The following is a 23,450-nucleotide window of genomic DNA, read 5'->3' as shown; positions in this document are numbered from 1 at the left end:
AGTGAGGACCCCACTGACCATAAGAGCTTACGCTCTACAGGAGAGAGAGGACCCCACTGACCATAAGAGCTTACACTCTACAGGAGAGAGAGGACCCTGCTGACCATAAGAGCTTACACTGTACAGGAGAGAGAGGACCCCACTGACCATAAGAGCTTACACTCTACAGGAGAGAGAGGACCCCACTGACCATAAGAGCTTACACTCTACAGGAGAGAGAGGACCCCACTGACCATAAGAGCTTACACTCTACAGGAGAGAGAGGACCTCACTGACCATAAGAGCTTATACTCTACAGGAGAGAGAGAGGACCCCACTGACCATAAGAGCTTACACTCTACAGGAGAGAGAGGACCCCACTGATCATAAGAGCTTACACTCTACAGGAGAGAGAGGACCCCACTGACCATAAGAGCTTACACTCTACAGGAGAGAGAGGACCCCACTGACCATAAGAGCTTACACTCCACAGGAGAGAGAGGACCCCACTGACCATAAGAGTCTACACTCTACAGGAGAGAGAGAGGACCCCACTGACCATAAGAGCTTACACTCTACAGGAGAGAGAGGACCCCACTGACCATAAGAGCTGACACTCTACAGGAGAGAGAGAGGACCCCACTGACCATAAGAGCTTACACTCTACAGGAGAGAGAGAGGACCCCACTGACCATAAGAGCTTACACTCTACAGGAGAGAGAGGACCCCACTGACCATAAGAGCTTACACTCTACAGGAGAGAGAGGACCCCACTGACCATAAGAGCTTACACTCCACAGGAGAGAGAGGACCCCACTGACCATAAGAGTCTACACTCTACAGGAGAGAGAGAGGACCCCACTGACCTTAAGAGCTTACACTGTACAGGAGAGAGAGGATCCCACTGACCATAAGAGCTAACACTCTACAGGAGAGAGAGAGGACCCCACTGACCATAAGAGCTTACACTCTACAGGAGAGAGAGGACCCCACTGACCATAAGAGCTTACACTCTACAGGAGAGAGAGGACCCCACTGACCATAAGAGCTTACACTCCACAGGAGAGAGAGGACCCCACTGACCATAAGAGTCTACACTCTACAGGAGAGAGAGAGGACCCCACTGACCTTAAGAGCTTACACTCTACAGGAGAGAGAAGACCCCACTGACCATAAGAGCTTACACTGTACAGGAGAGAGAGGACCCCACTGACCATAAGAGCTTATACTCTACAGGAGAGAGAGGACCCCACTGACCATAAGAGCTTATACTCTACAGGAGAGAGAGGACCCCACTGACCATAAGAGCTTACAGTCTACAGGAGAGAGAGGACTCCACTGACCATAACAGTCTACACTCTACAGGAGAGAGAGGACCTCACTGACCATAAGAGCTTATACTCTACAGGAGAGAGGGAGGACCCCACTGACCATAAGAGCTTACACTCTACAGGATAGAGAGGACCCCACTGACCATAAGAGCTTACACTCCACAGGAGAGAGAGAGGACCCCACTGACCATAAGAGCTTACACTCTACAGGAGAGAGAGGACCCCACTGACCATAAGAGCTTACACTCTACAGGAGAGAGAGGACCTCACTGACCATAAGAGCTTACACTCTACAGGAGAGAGAGAGGACCCCACTGATCATAAGAGCTTACACTCTACAGGAGAGAGAGGACCCCACTGACCAAAAGAGCTTACACTGTACAGGAGAGAGAGGACCCCACTGACCATAAGAGCTAACACTCTTCAGCAGAGAGAGAGGACCCCACTGATCATAAGAGCTTACACTCTACAGGAGAGAGAGGACCCCACTGACCATAAGAGCTTACACTCTACAGGAGAGAGAGGACCCCACTGACCATAAGAGCTTACACTCTACAGGAGAGAGAGAGGACCCCACTGACCATAAGAGCTTACACTCTACAGGAGAGAGAGGACCCCACTGACCATAAGAGCTTACACTCTACAGGAGAGAGAGAGAGGACACCGCTGACCATAAGAGCTTACACTCTACAGGAGAGAGAGGACCCTGCTGACCATAAGAGCTTATACTCTACAGGAGAGAGAGGACCCCACTGACCATAAGAGCTTACACTCTACAGGAGAGAGAGGACCCCACTGACCATAAGAGCTTATAATCTACAGGAGAGAGAGGACCCCACTGACCATAAGAGGTTACACTCTACAGGAGAGAGAGGACCCCACTGACCATAAGAGCTTACACTCTACAGGAGAGAGAGGACCCCACTGACCATAAGAGCTTATACTCTACAGGAGAGAGAGGACCCCGCTGACCATAAGAGGTTACACTCTACAGGAGAGAGAGAGGACCCCACTGACCATAAGGGCTTACACTCTACAGGAGAGAGAGGACCCCACTGACCATAAGAGCTTACACTCTACAGCAGAGAGAGAGGAACTCACTGACCATAAGAGCTTACACTCTACAGGAGAGAGAGAACCCCACTGATCATAAGAGCTTACACTCTACAGGAGAGAGAGGACCCCACTGACCATAAGAGCTTACACTCTACAGGAGAGAGAGGACCCCACTGATCATAAGAGCTTACACTCTACAGGAGAGAGAGGACCCCACTGATCATAAGAGCTTACACTCTACAGGAGAGAGAGGACCCCACTGACCATAAGAGCTTACACTCTACAGGAGAGAGAGGACCCCACTGACCATAAGAGTCTACACTCTACAGGAGAGAGAGGACCCCACTGATCATAAGAGCTTACACTCTACAGGAGAGAGAGGACCCCACTGATCATAAGAGCTTACACTCTACAGGAGAGAGAGGACCCCACTGACCATAAGAGCTTACACTCTACAGGAGAGAGAGGACCCCACTGATCATAAGAGCTTACACTCTACAGGAGAGAGAGGACCCCACTGACCATAAGAGCTTACACTCTACAGGAGAGAGAGGACCCCACTGACCATAAGAGTCTACACTCTACAGGAGAGAGAGGACCCCACTGATCATAAGAGCTTACACTCTACAGGAGAGAGAGGACCCCACTGATCATAAGAGCTTACACTCTACAGGAGAGAGAGGACCCCACTGACCATAAGAGCTTACACTCTACAGGAGAGAGAGGACCCCACTGACCATAAGAGTCTACACTCTACAGGAGAGAGAGGACCCCACTGACCATAAGAGCTTACACTCCACAGGAGAGAGAGGACCCCACTGACCATAAGAGTCTACACTCTACAGGAGAGAGAGAGGACCCCACTGACCTTAAGAGCTTACACTGTACAGGAGAGAGAGGACCCCACTGACCATAAGAGCTTACACTGTACAGGAGAGAGAGGACCCCACTGACCATAAGAGCTTATACTCTACAGGAGAGAGAGGACCCCACTGACCATAAGAGCTTATACTCTACAGGAGAGAGAGGACCCCACTGACCATAAGAGCTTACAGTCTACAGGAGAGAGAGGACTCCACTGACCATAACAGTCTACACTCTACAGGAGAGAGAGGACCTCACTGACCATAAGAGCTTATACTCTACAGGAGAGAGGGAGGACCCCACTGACCATAAGAGCTTACACTCTACAGGATAGAGAGGACCCCACTGACCATAAGAGCTTACACTCCACAGGAGAGAGAGAGGACCCCACTGACCATAAGAGCTTACACTCTACAGGAGAGAGAGGACCCCACTGACCATAAGAGCTTACACTCTACAGGAGAGAGAGGACCTCACTGACCATAAGAGCTTACACTCTACAGGAGAGAGAGAGGACCCCACTGATCATAAGAGCTTACACTCTACAGGAGAGAGAGGACCCCACTGACCAAAAGAGCTTACACTGTACAGGAGAGAGAGGACCCCACTGACCATAAGAGCTAACACTCTTCAGCAGAGAGAGAGGACCCCACTGACCATAAGAGCTTACACTCTACAGGAGAGAGAGGACCCCACTGACCATAAGAGCTTACACTCTACAGGAGAGAGAGGACCCCACTGACCATAAGAGCTTACACTCTACAGGAGAGAGAGAGGACCCCACTGACCATAAGAGCTTACACTCTACAGGAGAGAGAGGACCCCACTGACCATAAGAGCTTACACTCTACAGGAGAGAGAGAGAGGACCCCGCTGACCATAAGAGCTTACACTCTACAGGAGAGAGAGGACCCTGCTGACCATAAGAGCTTATACTCTACAGGAGAGAGAGGACCCCACTGACCATAAGAGCTTACACTCTACAGGAGAGAGAGGACCCCACTGACCATAAGAGCTTATAATCTACAGGAGAGAGAGGACCCCACTGACCATAAGAGGTTACACTCTACAGGAGAGAGAGGACCCCACTGACCATAAGAGCTTACACTCTACAGGAGAGAGAGGACCCCACTGACCATAAGAGCTTATACTCTACAGGAGAGAGAGGACCCCGCTGACCATAAGAGGTTACACTCTACAGGAGAGAGAGAGGACCCCACTGACCATAAGGGCTTACACTCTACAGGAGAGAGAGGACCCCACTGACCATAAGAGCTTACACTCTACAGCAGAGAGAGAGGAACTCACTGACCATAAGAGCTTACACTCTACAGGAGAGAGAGAACCCCACTGATCATAAGAGCTTACACTCTACAGGAGAGAGAGGACCCCACTGACCATAAGAGCTTACACTCTACAGGAGAGAGAGGACCCCACTGACCATAAGAGCTTACACTCTACAGGAGAGAGAGGACCCCACTGATCATAAGAGCTTACACTCTACAGGAGAGAGAGGACCCCACTGACCATAAGAGCTTATACTCTACAGGAGAGAAAGGACCCCACTGACCATAAGAGCTTACACTCTACAGGAGAGAGAGGACCCCACTGATCATAAGAGCTTACACTCTACAGGAGAGAGAGGACCCGACTGACCATAAGAGCTTACACAATCCAGGAGAGAGAAGACCCCACTGACCATAAGAGCTTACACTGTACAGGAGAGAGAGGACCCCACTGACCATAAGAGCTTACACTCTACAGGAGAGAGAGGACCCGACTGACCATAAGAGCTTACACTCTACAGGAGAGAGAGGGCCCCACTGATCATAAGAGCTTATACTCTACAGGAGAGAGAGGACCCCACTGGCCATAAGAGCTTACACTCTACAGGAGAGAGAGGATCCCACTGAGGGAGAAAGAAAGAATGAGAAGACCCTGAGTGTGTCCAGTATACTGGTGTATATCATTGATTTCTGTAATCATTGTATGTCATGGCTGTGACCTCCCCCCCACGATACCTCTTTTACGCAGCTCCTCCAGGACAGCATTGAGGGCACTGTAATAATGATTATTCTGTATGTTATATAGACCGTTCCACAATCCCAACATAGTTTCTCTTCCTCCATCAAAAATATCCTGTATCAGTGACCGGGCCCATGCTTTTTCGTTATATTTTAGATTCCAGTATTTCTAGAATGCAAAAAACAAAGAAGACAGATCACGGTTGTTATACATGCATACATTATAGCAAAGAATTGGGGGCCCAGATTTGGGCATGAGTGGGGCCCGCAGCTCTGCCACACACTTGCTGCCACAGTCAGCCTCCTGAAGCAGCAACCCTGCCTCCTGTGCCCTTGTTCCACCACCGCAGACCCCATGGTAAGCTATTGTAAAATGAGACTATAAGATGCAGCACCATTTTTTTCCAAATTTTTTTTTCCTATTTTCCTCCCCAAAATTTGGTGTTGTCTTATAGTCCGCAAAATACGGTGATTTTCGCCCTCTCAGAGAAATCAGCATGGGGACATATTGTAGACTAATCTGTGACTACAATGCAAGTAACACAAGTGGCTGTTCACGTCTCTCACATTAACATTTGGGATATTCTGGGAATGCAGCTCCATCAGAAGTAAATCCAGCTTCAGGTTCTCCACAATGTAGAGCAGATCATACCAGAAATATTCATATATCAGCCTCAGTGTATGGTCGTCATACTGACTAAGCTGCTGCTGGAATTGCCAGGCATCATCATCTAGGAAATGAGGGAGACACAAGAGTTAATTCTTCTAGAACAAGTAGCAGACCGGCGGCATTTTATGTGTGAGGTTCTTGTCTAAAATCGTTTACACGGTCCAAGAAGTAGAAAATTCACAACGATCAGTAACTTACTGCACAATTTTGTATGGGCAAAAGAGTAATAATTAGATGAGTGTGGTGGCAGGGTAAGTAAGTCTAAAGAAATGTGTTTTTAGGTCACACTTAATACTGTGGCTATTATGGACTAATAGAATTGTCCTGAGTTAATCATTCCAAAGAATGGGAGCAGCATGCGAGAAGTCTTGGAGATGGGATTGGGAGGTTCGGATTATTGAGGATGTTAATATTAGGTCATTTTCAAAACGGAGGACACGGGTAGGGTGGTAGACTCAAACAAGGGAGGAGATGTAGGGTGCTCAACTGTGGAGCGCATTGTGGATGAGAGTGGTAAATTGGTATTGAACTCAGTAGTAGATGGGTAACCAGTGCAGTGACTGGCACAGGATAGAGACATTGGTTTAGAGGTTGGCAAGATATTTGATCGTGGCTCCTGGATTTAGGATGGATTGGAGAAGAGAGAGTTTAGTGAGAGGGAGACCTATCAGTAGAGAGTTGCAATAGTCCAGATTAAATCAAATAAGAGCTAATTTAAGAGTTTTTGCAGAGACAAATGTGAGAAAAGGTAAAATTCTAGAAATGTTTTTGAGGTGTAGGTGACACATCAAGACTGCGGAATATGTTGCCGCTATATAAATAAAGATTATTATTATACTTACCTGTCCAGCAACGCGTCCTCCAGTTTCGGCCACATCTGCTTCCAGGGCCGCTCATTACCTTCTGGCGGTATTCACTGCACTCGGCAGTCTTCGACTTTTTCTGGCAGTGTTCCTGCGGTGACGTCACTGCACGAACACTGCCGGAAAAAGCCAAAGACTGCCGAGTGCAGTGAATACCAACGGAAGGTAATGAGCGGCCCTGGAAGCAGATGCAGCCGGGAGACAGCGGGACCGGCGTATGGATCGCTGGACAAGTATAATTCTAATGTTTATTATTAATTTTATTCTTTGTTTTACAGCCCCCCCTTGCCCCATCCTATATCTGTAAAGTCAAAGTTTGATGTTCTGACACAAGTTTCGCATCATCTCCAGCCTCGAACTTGAACCTTACAAAATAACTTGGGCGAACCCGCCGATCCCGATCATCGGGGGGGTTCACCCATCACTACTCGGTAACTCCACCAAGCACATGAGCGCACATTACACATTAGTACAGAGCAACTTTCCAGTGCACATGAACGCTCAGTAACTTCACCAAGCACATGAGTTCTCAGCAACTGCCCCATAACACGATCGCTCAGGAGCTCTCCAATGCAAATGAGCGCTCAGTAACTCCCCAATACAGATGAGCGCTCAGTAACTAACCCATATACACGAGCGCTCAGTAACTCCACCATACACATGAGCGCTCAGTAACTCCACCATACAGATGAGTGCTCAGTAACTTACCCATACACACGAACGCTCAGTTACTACTCCATACACACAAGCGCTCAGTAACTAACCCATACACGTGAGCTCTCAGTAACTCCACCACATACACGAGCTCTCAGTAACTCCACCATACAAACGAGCGCTCAATAACTAACCCATACACACGAGCGCTCAGTAACTCCACCATAGAGATGAGCGCTCAGTAACTAACCCATACACACGAGAGCTCAGTAACTCCACCATACATACGAGCGCTCAATAACTAACCCATACACAAGAGCACTCAGTAACTCCACCATACAGATGAGTGCTCAGTAACTAACCCATACACACGAACGCTCAGTTACTACTTCATACACACTAGCGCTCAATAACTAACCCATACACACGAGCGCTCAGTAACTCCACCATACAGATGAGTGCTCAGTAACTTACCCAAACACGAGCGCTCAGTAAGTCCACCATACACACAAGTGCACAGTAACTCCACCATACATATGAGCGCTTAGTAACTCCACCATACAGATGAGTGCTCACTGCTCAGTAACTAACCCATACACACGAGCGCTCAGTAACTGCATTATACATTAGCTCTCAGTAACTGACTCATACACTCGAGTGCTCAGTAACTAACCCATACATGTGAGCTCTCAGCAACTCCACCATACAGATGAGTGCTCAGTAACTAACCCATACACACGAGCACTCAGTAACCCCCCTGTACAAACGAATGCTCAGTAGCTAACCCATACAAACGAGTGCTAATGTAACTCCACCATACAGATGAGTGATCAGTAACTAACCCATACAGATGAGTGCTCAATAATTATCCCATAAACACGAGCGCTCAGTAACTCCCCCATACCCAAGTGCTCAGTAACGAACCCATACACACGAGCGCTCAGTAACTGCACCATACAGACGAGCGCTCAATAACTAACCCATACACACGAGCACTCGGTAGCTCTCCAATACAGATGAGTGCTCAGTAACTCCACCATACACACGAGCGCTCAGTAACTCCACCATACAGATGAGCGCTCAGTAACTCCACCATACAGATGAGTGCTCAGTAACTAACCCATACACACGAGCACTCAGTAACCCCCCTGTACAAACGAATGCTCAGTAGCTAACCCATACAAACGAGTGCTAATGTAACTCCACCATACAGATGAGTGATCAGTAACTAACCCATACAGATGAGTGCTCAATAATTATCCCATAAACACGAGCGCTCAGTAACTCCCCCATACCCAAGTGCTCAGTAACGAACCCATACACACGAGCGCTCAGTAACTGCACCATACAGACGAGCGCTCAATAACTAACCCATACACACGAGCACTCGGTAGCTCTCCAATACAGATGAGTGCTCAGTAACTCCACCATACACACGAGCGCTCAGTAACTCCACCATACAGATGAGCGCTCAGTAACTCCACCATACAGATGAGTGTTCAGTAACTTACCCATACACACGAGCGCACAGTAGGTCCACTATATAGATGAGTGCTCAGTAACTAACCCATACACACGAGCGCTCAGTAACTCCACCATAAAGATGAGGGCTCAGTACCTCCACCGTACACACGAATGCTCAGTAACTCCACCATACAGATGAGTGCTCAGTAACTAACCCATACACATGAGCGCTCAGTATCTCCACCATACAGATGAGCGCTCAGTAACTAACCCATACACACGAGCGCTCAGTAACTCCACTATACAAATGAGTGCTCAGTAACTAACCCATACATACGAGCGCTCAGTAACTCCACCATAAAGATGAGTGCTCAGTACCTCCACCATACACACGAATGCTCAGTAACTCCACCATACAGATGAGTGCTCAGTAACTAACCCGTACACATGAGTGCTCAGTATCTCCACCATACATATGAGCGCTCAGTAACTCCACCATACAGATGAGTGCTCAGTAACTAACCCGTACACATGAGTGCTCAGTATCTCCACCATACATATGAGCGCTCAGTAACTCCACCATACAGATGAGTGCTCAGTAACTAACCCATACACATGAGCGCTCAGTATCTCCACCATACAGATGAGCGCTCAGTAACTAGCCCATACACACGAGCACTCAGTAACTCCACTATACAAATGAGTGCTCAGTAACTAGCCCGTAAACACGAGCGCTCAGTAACTCCACCATACAGATGCTTTACCTGTCTTCCTGCATTTGTTTTAGGGCTTTACCTGTCTTCCTGCGTTTTGCAGCCATCACAGCATTTATAAATTCTCAATTGTCAAAATCCAGGACGAAGGATGGAATTGTCATTTCCTGCAACAAAATCAGATGATATTAAACCCTGATGATTCCAACAATGAAATAATAACGGCAGAGCCCCTTATAGATGTCGTTGGTCGGTAGAAGTGCATTCATGAAATGAGAGAAAACTGCACGGTTTTATAACAAATCAACAACATAAAGTCACATATTCCACAGCGCTGCACAGAGATCGTCACCATTCACACAGACAATAGGAAGGATGGGAAAAATGGAGAAAAACTGAGAACTCAGAGAGAAGGAACAAGTAACAAGCACAGGTTGTTCCAGCTGAAAAGCAATGATTTTAGCAATTATTTACAGATATTAGTGTGAAGATAGAATGATCCTGACTTATAGTATAGACACACATAACAGCGGTCAAACATCACACGGAAGTCACACATCCACATTATTTTACACCATTTTTAAGGATTTGAACTTCTAGACTATGTGCAGGAACTGGCAAAAATTAGAAGGAACATGGTCTCCAATACACCCTGCATAACACAGGAAGGAGGGCTTCATACACTAACTGTAAAAATTATGACGGATGGCATAATACACACCAAGCAAAAATTAACAGCGAGGGCTGCCTAATGACCCTTTAAAGATTTTGAGTGAGGGCTGCCTGATGACCCTGTTGAAATAATGGAGGGAGAGGTGGAGGAGGAGGGCAGGAAAAAATGAACCATATACCCTTTTTTTGGGTGGGAAGGGGTGCTTAAGAGTACACCTGAAAGAAAAAGGAATTGGCTTTATCTTTTGCTTCTGTTATCTGGTGGTTTACAGAAGTCTATGCCAATCCAGGCCTTGTTCATTTTGATAGGAGTCATCTTGTCAGCATTTTCAGTTGACAGGCGGATGCACCTATCAGTTATTATGCAACCAGCCGCACTAAAAACTCGCTCTGACAAAACGCTAGCAGCAGGGCAGGCCAGGACCTCCAAGGTGTAGAGAGACCGTTCATGCCACGTGTTCAGCTTGGATACTCAATAGTTGTATGGCATAGAAAAATCACAAAGGATGCTTATATAGTCAATTTTTTGTACTAATTGTTCATCTAGGGCCTTCTGGTATTGCTCCATTTTACTAGCCATCTCTGCCAAAAGAAGAAGAGATGGAAAGTCCTGCTTGTTCTCCCTTTGGTCATCCCATATTAGTACACTCTAAGGAACTCTTTACATTTCCATTTATTGATTCCGGGCTCTCTCCCTGCACGTTTCAAGAGGGACAGGAAGAGCTCATGTGTAGTGATGCCCAAATATTTGAGCAGCCACAGTCAGAAGCAGACAATGGTGGGGAGCGGCAATTAGTGGTAATTGATGATGAAACACAGTTGCCACCAAATGATGTTGTTATGTTTACAAGTCAAGAGGACCAGAGTACGGAAGTGGAAGATGAGGTGGTGGATGATTAAGTCACTGACCAACCTGGGAAAGTGCCAAGCAGAGCAAAGAGAGCAGAACAAAAGGGGAGGGATCTGCCATACCGCAACAGGCAGGAAGATGCAGTGGGATCACTTTTCTCCTTAGACTAGCCATGTTGGTAAGAAGGAGAATCAGGGTAAGGATTATGTGGTCCAGACTCTTGACTAGTGAGAGTGGACCGTGTGGAAGACAGGGTGGTGCTGTGAAACATTGTGGAGGTATTATCTGCCATCCAAATGACCACCTATTCCTACTGTCCTGGCTTAAAGAGTAGTGTCCTACGCACCCATGCAAATTGGGACAGGAAGCAAGGTCTCATAGATGAGCCTGTTTGTTTTGTTCCTGCAGCAGGCACAGTGTCACCTCACCCACGGCCTCGGCTTCTGTGAAAACCATCAGCAGCTCGTTCACTTCCTCATCTCTTACCACACGCCTTGCGTATTTTAAATTACGTGTATAAATTAAAGCAGCAGTAGACAAGTACGGCGATAGCAATATTAAACCCTGCCTATATCTCTGTAATACAAAACTAACCCTCCACTGAATGCAGGCAACATCGGTTTTACTAGAAAAAGGATAAAATTTAGCCCTGAAGAGGACTTTTCTTTTAATGGTGCTGCAGCGGTATACAGCTACTGCAATAGCAATATTAAACTCTGTCTATGACCTGCTCTAAAATAAGCTCTACTTCCTATAAGAACTCTCCCTGAACTGCTCCCAGAGGAGAGTGTGCCGATCATCGCGTCCCCAAGTCTTATATAAGACCTTATGACGCGATCGATGCGCCTTGACGATCACAGTAATCCCAGTAGCCAATGTGGCTACACAATTACCATATTTGGCGGCCAATTTTTATTGGCTGTCTAACAGGTTGCAAACATGCAGGGCGAGGACTTGAGCATGACGCTCGAGCACTCGCGATACTCAATCGCGTAGCTAGAGTACCCAAGTAGCCGATGCTCATTCGAATATTGAGCAGTGGGGAGCACGCTTGCTCATCACTAATCTATTCATTTTTCACCACTTGCTACAGCACAAAATTCTCTGCACAAAACCCCATCTCAGGCTAATATTTATCACACTCGTTTCTTTTTCAAGCTCACCTCACTGCATTTCACCTGAGTCCTGAAGATTTTTTTCCTTTATAATTTTGCACCACCTCCACAGATTGCTTTTCTGGTAAATGTTTTCTCTCTGGCTCCTATTCAATGGCTCATCCTGATTTCAAATCCCATTTCTCCTGCACTCCGATCATTTCACTCCGTTTTCTTCAATACTTTATCATTTTGCATCTATTTATATTATGGTATTTATATGTATAGTTTTACTTTATTTAATTTTTTGCTGCCTTTAGCTAATCTCTCTAGGTGGCAATTGTTTTTTAATGCTCTATGTCTGGCCTCTATTCATAAGCTCATCCTGGGTTCTAATCGCATTTCTCCTACACTCATCATTTCACTAATTTCTTTACAACACTTCGTCCTTCATTCATCTATTTATATTTTAACATTTATTGTATAGTTCCATTTTCTGTATCAACTTTCATTCATCTGCCTAGTAGGGCCAGCATTAGGGCAGGGCAAACTAGTCATTTGCCTAGGGCCCTCACTCCACCAGGGGCCCTCAGCCAGTGGCTTGCCTTTAATAGTGACAGATCATGCAATGGCTATGGGGCCCGTGAGTCAGTGACCGGGTGCCAGCATCGGCCCTGGCCCCCTCACACTTAGCATCACACATTCAACTGTATCAGCATAGCTAGATGCTGATATAGTTGAAAGCAATGATAGAGACGCTCCCTCTCCCATCATGCCCCCTCTGCGCCTAACCATATTGGGGGCTGCATTATGCAATATGAATGCTGCATTATACTATATGGGGACTGCATTATATTGCATTGGGCTGCATTATACTATATGGGGAATGCATTATAGCATATGGGTGCTGCATTATATTTTATGGGTGCTGCATTATACAATATGGGGCTGCATTATATTTTATGAGGGTACATTATGCAATATGGGGCTGCATTATACTGTATTGGATGGGGATGAATAATAGTATATGGAGACTGGATTATAATGCATTAGGCTGCATTATACTATAAGGGAACTGCATTATACTATGTGGGGATGCATTATACTATATGGGGCTTAATTATAGCATATTGGCGTTGTATTACACTTTATTGGGCTGAATTATAGCATATGAGGCTGCATTATACTATATAGGGCTGCATTTTAGCATATGGGCATATGGGGGCTGCATTATGCTATATGGGGCTGCTTTATAGCATATGTGGGCTGCATTATACTATATGTGGCTGCATTATAGCATATGGGGCTGCAATATACTATATAATTCTGCATTATAGCATAGGGTGGCTGCATTATACAATATGTGGCTGCATTATACTATATAATGCTGCATTATAGCATATGGGGGCTGCATTATACTATATGGGGCTACATTATAGCATATGGGGCTGCATTGTACTATATAATGCTGCATTATAGCATATGGGGGCTGCATTATACTATAAAATGCTGCATTATAGCATATGGGGCTGCATTATACTATATGGGTTTGCATTATAGTATATGGGGCTGCATTATACTATATGAGGCTGCATTATAGCATATGGGGCTGCATTATACTATATGGGGCTGCATTATAGCATATGGGGGCTGCATTATACTATATAATGCTGAATTATAGCAAATGGGGGCTGCATTATACTATATGGCGCTACATTATAGCAAATGGGGCTCCATTATGCTATATGGGGCTGCATTATAGCATATGGGGGCTGCATTTTACTCTACAGTATAAGGCTGCATTATAGCATATGGGGGCTGCATTATGCTATATGAGGCCGCATTACAGCATATGGGGCTGCATTATACTATATAAGGCTGCATTATAGCATATGGGGCTGCATTATGCTATATGGGGCTGCATTCTAGCATATGGGGGCTGCATTATACTATATAAGGCTGCATTATAGCATATGGGGGCTGCATTATATTATATGGAGCTGCATTATAGCATACAGGGCTGCATTATACTATATGGGACTGCATTATAGCATATGGGGGCTGCATTATACAATATAAGGCTGCATTATAGCATATGGGGGCTGCATTATACTACATGGAGCTGTATTATAGCATAGGGGGCTGCATTAAACTATATGGGGCTGCATTATTGCATATGGGGGCTGCATTATACTATATAATGCTGCATTGAAGCATTTGGGGGCTGCATTATACTGTATGGGGCTGCATTATAGCATAAGGGGGTTGCATTTTACCATATGGTATATACCAAATTTCCTTAACTTTAATCACTTTGTTTGAAATTGCCAGTTGTATCCTCCCCTTCCCTATTTCCCTATTGTTTTTTTCTGTAAGTGTTCCCTATGTAATTGGCGTCCATTTTGGGCCATTAAAAACTCATCTGTTGTCATGTTTTGCACATTTTTTATTTAACTTGATAAACACACTGGTATGGCATTGAAACATGTTGTGAATAAAAATCCTTTTCCTCATTATCATTTCTGAAGAATTGATTCACTCCAGCAGCACAGACCACCCATGTGTTCATCCAACTGCATCCAATATCTCCATGAGGATTTATCTGCCAATTACGAGGCAACTGTACCTATTTTTCATCCTGCCTACATAGGAGTTATGTCTATCACAACTTCACCAGATGAGCGTAACCAGCACCTTCCTACTCTCCCTCTATACGGCATCACCCTGTAGTGCGCTCCTTTCTCACTTATAGATTTATTCAACATATTCCGCAGCACTTTACAATTAAGATGGGATATGTACAAAAAGTAAAGACATAACACAGAAACTTGGTTCAACAGTCACAGGAGTAGTGAGGGTCTGGCTCACAAGCTTACAATCAGGAAATAGGTGGGACACAATGGTTAAAAAGTGCTTGTATAGTTCAGCTATTATCATAAATAGGGCATTGTAAATAACCTGGATGATCCATTGTCAGGCAGCGTCTGTTCAAGTACAGTTACCAAGTGCTATTGAGTGCATGGAGCATGTGGAGACAGACGAAGAGGCGGACCTAGATTCTGAGAAAAATTTAGAAAGAGGAAACTGAGAAGAGTTTGATTAGTGAGATGACGTGAAAGATTTGACTAAAGAGATGTGTTTTTAAAGTACACTTAAAAACGTGGGAGCTAGGTATTGGTCGTTTCATTCTTGGTAGTGCATTCCAAAAACTGGTGGAGCATGAGAGAAGTCTTCGAAACAGAGGTGCCACGTTTGATTACAGAGGATGTTAGTCTTGGATCAGTTGCAGAATGTAGAGCATGAGTAGGGTGATAGAGAGGGGATGTAAAGTGATGCAGAAGTATGGAATACCTTGAGGGCGAGAGATAAGTTTATATTGTATTCTTTAGCAGATGGACAACCAGTGTAATGACTGATACGAAGTGGAGGCATTGATGTAGTTGCAGCGCCCCAGGGTCCTGGTCATTGCAGTAATGTCATTCTCCGCTCTCGGGGAGAGTGGTGTTACGTTTGGAGGCAAAGAAGGACAACTGCATCCAGGTATCACAAACATGCAACACATTTCACACTCCAGGCCACCAGGGAGAGCTCTTGCTCCTATTTATTAGGTCACTCCCCACACTTTGGTAAAACTGGTAGCCTGTAGGGAAAGTTAGTCAGTTGCTGGCTGAGCTCTGCTCAGTTAGTTGGTCCCTGGCAGGGGTGGGATCCTGTCAGAAAACAAAGGAGAAGGATACAGAGCTGTGCATGCCCTCAGAGCTGCAGCTCCTAGAAAAAGACATCAAAGGCAGAACTGTATTGCAGCAAGCGTGCAAGGAAGTCATAGCAAAGGAGTGGATATCAGAAGGGGACCAGCCCTACACAGGTTGCCTCCTTCTGATGCGCAGAAGCCCGGTTGCATGGAACACCAAGGGAGTAAAGACCTTTATGCCTTGCTCCAGAGACTGGCAGGACAGTTAATTTCACGTTACCTGTCCGCCCTACACCCAGGAGGCACGTTGGCATCCCTTAGAGGCTGGGGCATGATAGAGTCCCTATAAACCGCCTCAAGCCACCAGTCATACGGGCTTGTCCTATCCTATCTGGGGGACAGAGAGAGAGACATAACATCTACAAAAGTTGTGAGGACCTTATGAGAAGCTTAGCAGTAAGGGACTACAACACTGCAGCGCAAAGGAAGGCTATTGATTTCCACCTGGACAAAGGGGACTCAGGACTTGCCTCCAATCCGGCTTGACTCTGACTGCTCTGTGATCTGGTGCCCTGGACTGTGGATGCTGAAGTCTTCAGTAAAGGTAAAGAGACTGCAACCTTGTGTCCTCTTTCTTCTCTGCGCCTCTCACCATCTACCATCTACACACCGGGAAGCCCTGGGGATACACTTCACCTGTGGGAAAGTATACCATCTAGCTGCCATAACATCACTCCAGCGGACCCCTTAAAGCAGCGTCGGTCACCCTGATCGAATACCACAGGTGGCGTCACGATTCCATTTCCTCTTTAAAGACCTTTCCCTTTTACACGGACATCCCAGGGCCACGGACCGGGTCAGCCACCGTGACATCCCCCCTGTGAACTGAAGGACCCGAGTACCCCACGGCCCCATGGGGGCGCTCCATAGTTGCTGGACAGAAGTGCGAGCCTGACTGCTGCATTCAGGATGGATTGGAGAGGAGAAATTTTGGTTAGAGACTGATCAGTAGAGAGTTGCAGTAGTCCAGACGGGAATTAATAAAAGTGACATTAAGAGTTTTTGCAGTTTCAAAGGTGAGAAATGGTTGAAATCTGGAGATGTTTTTAATATGCATGTGACATGAGTGAGTGAGCAATTGGATATAAGAAATAAAAAAAAGTTATGTGTCACATATGACCTCAAGACAGTGAGCTTCTTGGGAGTTATGGTTGAACTACACAAGGCAATTGATATATTGGGTGTAGGTAGGTTAGTAGAGGGAGGAAACACAAGGAGTTCAGTTTTGGAGAGGTTCAGTTTCAGATAGAGGGAGGACATGATGTAAGAGACAGCGTAAAGACAATCATTGGTATTTTGTATTGGGGTGGGGGTGATGTCAGGGGAAGTGGTGTATAATAAGGTGTCATCAGCATAGAGATGGTACTGAAAACTGATCCTACTGAAGGTTTGTCCAATAGGGGCTGTGTATAGAGAGAAGAAGAGGAGGGGGCTAGGACTGAGCCTTGAGGAACCCAGACAGCAAAGGGAAGATTAGATGAATAAAGCTGGTAAAAGATACCGTGAAAGAGTGGTCAAAGAAAGCAGTAAAAAAGTTAAAAGCGGAGCATAGTGAGGAGGATATGGTGATCCACAGTGTCAAATGCTGCAGAAAGATCCGGGAGAATCAGCAGGGAGCAGTGACCATTAGGTTTAGCTGTTAGTAGATCATTAGAGACTTTAGTAAAGTGTAAAGAGCGGAAACCAAATTGTAAAGTGTCAAGAAAAGCGTTATCTGAGAGAAAGCGGATTAGATGGGAGTGGACCAAGTGTTCCAGGGGTTTAGAGATGAAGGGAAGATTAGACACAGTTCTATAGTTAGCAGTGCAGTTCTAGTTAAAGGATTTTTTTTTAAGTAAAGGGATTATGACGGTGTGTTTGAATGAAGAGGGAAAAATATTGGAAGAAAGAGGGCAGTTAAACATTTTAGTTAGGTAGGTTGTGATGGCCAAGGAAAGGGACTAAAGGAGATGTGAGGAACAAACGTCATTGGTGCAGGTTGTAGGAATTGAGGAGTCTTCTTCTTCCATAAAAGGTCGAAAGTGAGCTTGAGAGGCAGTATCAAAAGGGATCCAGGGTCTGAGGAGATTGTGTGAAAATGTCCTGATGGATATGTTTGATTTTTTTCTAGGAAATAAGTTGCCAAACCTTCATCCCTGAAGTTGATAATAGGGGATATAGGAGGAAATTGAAAGTTTTGAAGAGCCATTTTGGATTGTTAACTAGTGATGTAATAAGTAAGGTGAAGAAGACTTATTTGAGCATACAGGTATAGTGGATGCAGTTAGGGGTTCGTACTGGACACCTAGTGTCCGGTACCAAACTTCAAACACAGACTTTTTCCTGGAAGTCCATCTTACTGTTCAGGTACGGTGCCGAACAAAGTTTTTTGAAAGATTGCGATGCAGCCAATCAACAAGCTTTTAGGCTGTGGGCACTTCCAGAGCCATCAATGCAATGCCAAGTATTGGCATGGCTGGGATTGGCCAGCACAACATGTTACCTGGCCTGTATAAATGCAGTAACTGACAACATCACCTGTGAGACATGACCACAAGTAACCTATGCAGTCTCAATAATGAGGCTCCATAGGTCACTCCTGGTCATGTCTCACGGGCGATGATGTTGCTGAAATCATTGCTCATGAGACATGACCATGAGTAACCTATGATGCAGCATTCTCAGAACAACACTCCATAGGTTGCAAAAGAGAATCGCAGGATGTCTTGGGAACCAGACTGGATTACGTCGGAGCTGTGAAGATCATTTTTTAATAATCAACAGGTGAACCAGGGAATGTGTAGGGGAGTCTTTATTCAAATACACTTTTTTTTCCCTGTGTGTGTGTTTTAGTTTTAAATACGGGGCTAGTAATGGGGGTGTCTAATGTTCGGGACACCTTGAGCATCGCTGGAGAAAATGTGTTTTCTGCGTGTGCCAGGGTTGCCATTGTCTGTGTCAAGTGGTTCTGTGTTTAGCAGGTGTGCTTTATCCAGGGTGCTCTGTAATGTCTTATTGTGAGGTGACAATGCTGAATCTGGACAGGAGAAGAAGGCGATTGGGGCTAAAGATGCTGTGTATTGATGGCACATACATTTCTGTATCTGTGGTAAGTGCGGGTGTCCGGAGCAGGGCGACAGGTCTTTACACAATAGGAAAGAAGATTGTGGCCAGAGAGCGAGAGAGGAGTTAGTAAATTACAAGGAGTAGAGCCGGGAATATTCTCATGTGTAGGTTTAGTAAACTGTGTAAACTTTATGCTACTTGTTATCGGCAGTGTATAATGTAACACATTTGTGTCACAGTCACAATATGTAGCAGATGAGAATGTGTGCGCACACTAACACTGCAGAGGCCGAGTCCGCACACACAGTGTTGCATGTAGGTCTTGTATCTATTTTTTTTCAAGGAAACAGCAACAAACAACACGTAGTCAATATAATCTATGCCCACATGCAGAGGAAAAGCAAGGGGGTTCCAACATCCGCTAATTTATGTAGAGATAAAACATGATTTTTAATGGGAAAAAAATAAAATTATAAGAACAAAAACTTGTCATACAAAACTGGGGGAGAAGGGGAGGTAGACACGGGAGGGGCGGGGGAAGATCTAAAATGACACGAGTCTTCGCGTTTCAAGCTGTAAAGCTTTTAATCCATCAGTACGTAACGTTATACGTCTGTGTTTAATATTGTAAGGATTGGAAGAGCTCCGTAATTTACTTATTTATCCGTCCGTAAGAAATACTGATGAGAAAACACTCTCTTATGACAACCTTATCCAAAACATTGATGACACCGGTACCCTTTTTCACGGACTTGTAGATGAGGCGCATTGTCATCTCCCTCTCCTGTTGACATTAGCCATCCGCTGCCCTGTCATAATGAGTCCACCCCTGCAAACACTGACACTGCGCGCTCTCTGCTCCTGCATAATCAGTGTGTCCACGACCGAGGAGTCAGATCGGACAGCGCTTCAAAGTGAATGTTGTCAATCTATATGAAGGGAGGCGTGGAGGATGGTAATGGAGGCTCCCTGAGCTTATACATGTGTAATGAAGCTGTGTCTGTAAAACACAATAAATACAATATATAGTACAGGTATAATATTTTTTATAGGGACCAAGTCCGTTGTGTGTATCAATTGTGTAATTTGAGTTTTGGGGGGTGACAGACCCTTCTTAGCAACAGCCTCCATACATACACTAGTAGCACATGCATGGAGATGGCTGATATACTTATATACTTTATTTTCAAAACACCAATTAAAAATTAGTTGCTTTAGGGAAGAAGTGGGATGCACTGACGACAGTCACTTAGTGCTAGAAAAACTGGATATGTCCTGAAATGGCCATCGTCCGTTTGCCCGCTTCTTCCCAAAAGCACTGAATTTTGAATGGTCCCTATAAACTCCCTATGTGCAGCATGATCCCCACATAGTCTCCTATATACAGTAAGAGCCCACACACATCCCCTATATACATTATGAACCTGTACATAGCTCCCTATATACATTAAAGTATGAGCCATCACAGCCTCATTTATATACATAGTATGAGCTCACACATAGCTTACGCTTTGGAAAAAAAGAGCATGAACCCCACCTCCAAAAATCGCAAGTTGATCTAAAGCCACTAGTCAAAAATTTATATAACTGAACATGAGGTTTTCAGTTTAACATTCTGATCAGACTGTATGAAGCCCACTGCCACATCACAGCAAACCCCGTAGTGGGTCCTACTGCCCTAACCAGCAGGGTGGACGGCCTGTTGCCCCACAGCACCCATGCTGCGAGACTGAGCCTCCATGACTCCAGACCGTGCCGTGCCAGCACAAAGCCACAGCAACAATGTCCGCCACACAGCACCAGCACCAAAAAGTGCTCCTTTCATTTTGGTGCTGGTGCTGTGTGGCAGCCATTGTTGCCGTGGCTTTGTGCTGGTGGGACGGCACGGTCTGGAGTCATGGGGGCTCAGTCTTGCACCATGGATGCTGTGGAGTAACAGGCCATCCGCCCTGCTGGTGCATTGCCGCTGTGGTGGTGGTTGGCGCATGGCTCTGCTCTGCTATGGCGGTAGGACCCACTACGAGGTTTGCCGTGAAGTGGCAGTGGGCTTCATACAGTCTGATCAGAATGTTAAACGGAAAACCTCATATTCAGTTATATACATTTTTGCCTAGCGGCTTTAGATCAACGTATAATTTTTGGAGGTGCGGTTCATGCTCTTTTTTTTTCTTTTTGTACATCACACATAGCTTATATACAGTATGAACTGCACATAGACTCCTACATACATTATGAGCCCCAAAAAGCCCCCTATATATAATATGAGCCCTCCAATAGGCTACAACATACAGTAAGAACTCTCACATAGGTTCCTATATACAGTATGAGCCACACATAACTCCCTGTATACAGTATGACCCCCATAACCTCCTATATACAGTATGATCCCACACACAGCCCATATATACATTATGAACCCGCATATTGCTCCCTATATACAGTATGAGCAATCACACCCTCATTTATATATATAGTATGAGCTCACACATAGCATACAGCATGAGCCCCCACATAGCCTACTGTATACAGTATGAGCTCCCGCATAACTCCTTATATACAGTATGAACCCCCCACATAGCAACATACAGTGGGTGCGGAAAGTATTCAGACCCCTTTACATTTTTCACTGTTTGTTTCATTGCAGCCATTTCGTAAATTCAAAAAAGTTAATTTATTTTTCTCATTAATGTACACTCTGCACTCCATCTTGACTGAAAAAAAAACAGAAATGTAGAAATTTTTGCAAATTTATTAAAAAAGAAAAACTGAAATATCACATGATCAGAAGTATTCAGACCCTTTGCTCAGACACTCATATTTAAGTCACATGTTGTCCATTTCCTTGTGATCGCCCTTGAGATGGTTCTACTCCTTCATTGGAGGCCAGCTGTGTTTGATTAAACTGTTAGGGCTTCATTTGGAAAGGCGCACACCTGTCCATATAAGACCTCACAGCTCACAGTACATGTCAGACCAAAGGAGAATCATGAGGTCAAAGGAACTGGCCAAGGAACTCAGAGACAGAATTGTGGCAAGGCACAGATCTGGCCAAGGTTACAAAAGAATTTCTGCACTATTAAAGGTTCCTAAGAGCACAGTGGCCTCAATAATCTTTAAATAGAAGAAGTTTGGTACCACCTGAAGGCTTCCTAGACCTGGCTGTCCTGCCAAACTGAGCAATCGTTAGAGAAGAGCCTTGGTGAGAGTTGTAAAGAAGAACCACTAGATCACTGTCGCTGAGCTCCAGAGATGCAGTAGGGAGACTGGAGAAAGTTCCGCAAAGTCAACTATCACTGCAGCCTTACATCAGTCAGACCTTTATGGCAGAGTGGCCCTACGGAAGCCTCTCCTCAGTGCAAGACATATGAAAGCCCACATAGAGTTATGCTATAAAATACATGAAGGACTCCCAGACTATGAGAAATAAGATTCTCTGGTCTGATGAGATGAAGATAGACCTTTTTGGTGATAATTCTAAGCAGTATGTGTGGGGAAAACCAGGCACTGCTCATCACCTGCCCAATACAATCCCAACAGTGAAACATGGCGGTGGCAGCATCATGCAATGGGGGTGTTGTTCAGCTGGATGAAAACCTCTTCCAGAGTGCTCTGGACCTCAGACTTGGCTGAAGGTTCACATTCCAACAAGACAATGACCCTAAGGACTCAGCTAAAATAACAAAGGAGTGGCTTCAGAAGAACTCTGTGACTATTCCTGACTGACCCAGCCAGAGCCCTGACCTAAACCCAATTGAGCATCTCTGTACTAGCTCAAAAGTGTGCTTCTACTTAATACTGAGCAAAGGGTCTGAATACTAATGACCGTGTGATATTTCAGTTTTTCTTTTTTATTAAATTTGCAAAAATTTCTACATTTCTGTTTTTTCAGACAAGATGGCATGCAGAGTGTACATTAATGAGAAAAAAATAAACTTTTTGAATTTACCAAATGGCTGCAATGAAGCAAAGAGTGAAAAATGTGAAGGGGGTCTGAATACTTTCCGTACCCACTGTATATACAATATGAGTCTTCACATAGCCTCCTATATACACTATGAGCCCCACATAGCACCCTATGTACGGTATAAGTCCCACATAACCCCCTAAATACAGTATTTGCCCCACATAGCATCTTATACACAGTATGAGCCCTCACATAGGCTCCTATATACATTATGAGTCCCTATATACAGTATGAATCCTCACATGGACTACATACCGTATAAGCTCTTACATAACTCCCTATATATATATAGTATGAACCCCAAACATAGCCTCCCATGTACAGTACGAGCCGACACATAGCCAACATATATAAGCACACATCCTATACACATATATCAATAAAAAAACACTCCAAATACATAGGTTAAGAAGAATACCATCAAGATAATGGTGGAGAAGAACCTGGCGGACCTAC

The 23,450-nt window shown here is 45.1% G+C and overlaps 1 protein-coding gene across 1 annotated transcript in view; it reads right to left on the bottom strand.

Moving 5' to 3' along the window:
• Positions 1-23,450, bottom strand: part of LOC143773356 (uncharacterized) — a 152,529-nt gene that overhangs the window by 128,697 nt on the left and 382 nt on the right. Inside the window, exons 3-5 of the mRNA XM_077260832.1 lie at positions 9,701-9,785; positions 5,822-5,985; positions 5,252-5,423 (exon numbers count right to left, since the gene is read on the bottom strand). Of these exons, the coding sequence (XP_077116947.1) occupies positions 5,252-5,423; positions 5,822-5,985; positions 9,701-9,725 (361 nt within the window). The 5' untranslated portion in view covers positions 9,726-9,785. The remainder of the gene's footprint in view (positions 1-5,251; positions 5,424-5,821; positions 5,986-9,700; positions 9,786-23,450) is intronic.

The sequence above is a fragment of the Ranitomeya variabilis genome, chromosome 5 (assembly GCF_051348905.1).
Source record: "Ranitomeya variabilis isolate aRanVar5 chromosome 5, aRanVar5.hap1, whole genome shotgun sequence".
NCBI classification, from domain to species: domain Eukaryota; kingdom Metazoa; phylum Chordata; class Amphibia; order Anura; family Dendrobatidae; genus Ranitomeya; species Ranitomeya variabilis.
This window is presented reverse-complemented; position numbering and strand designations above follow the sequence as displayed.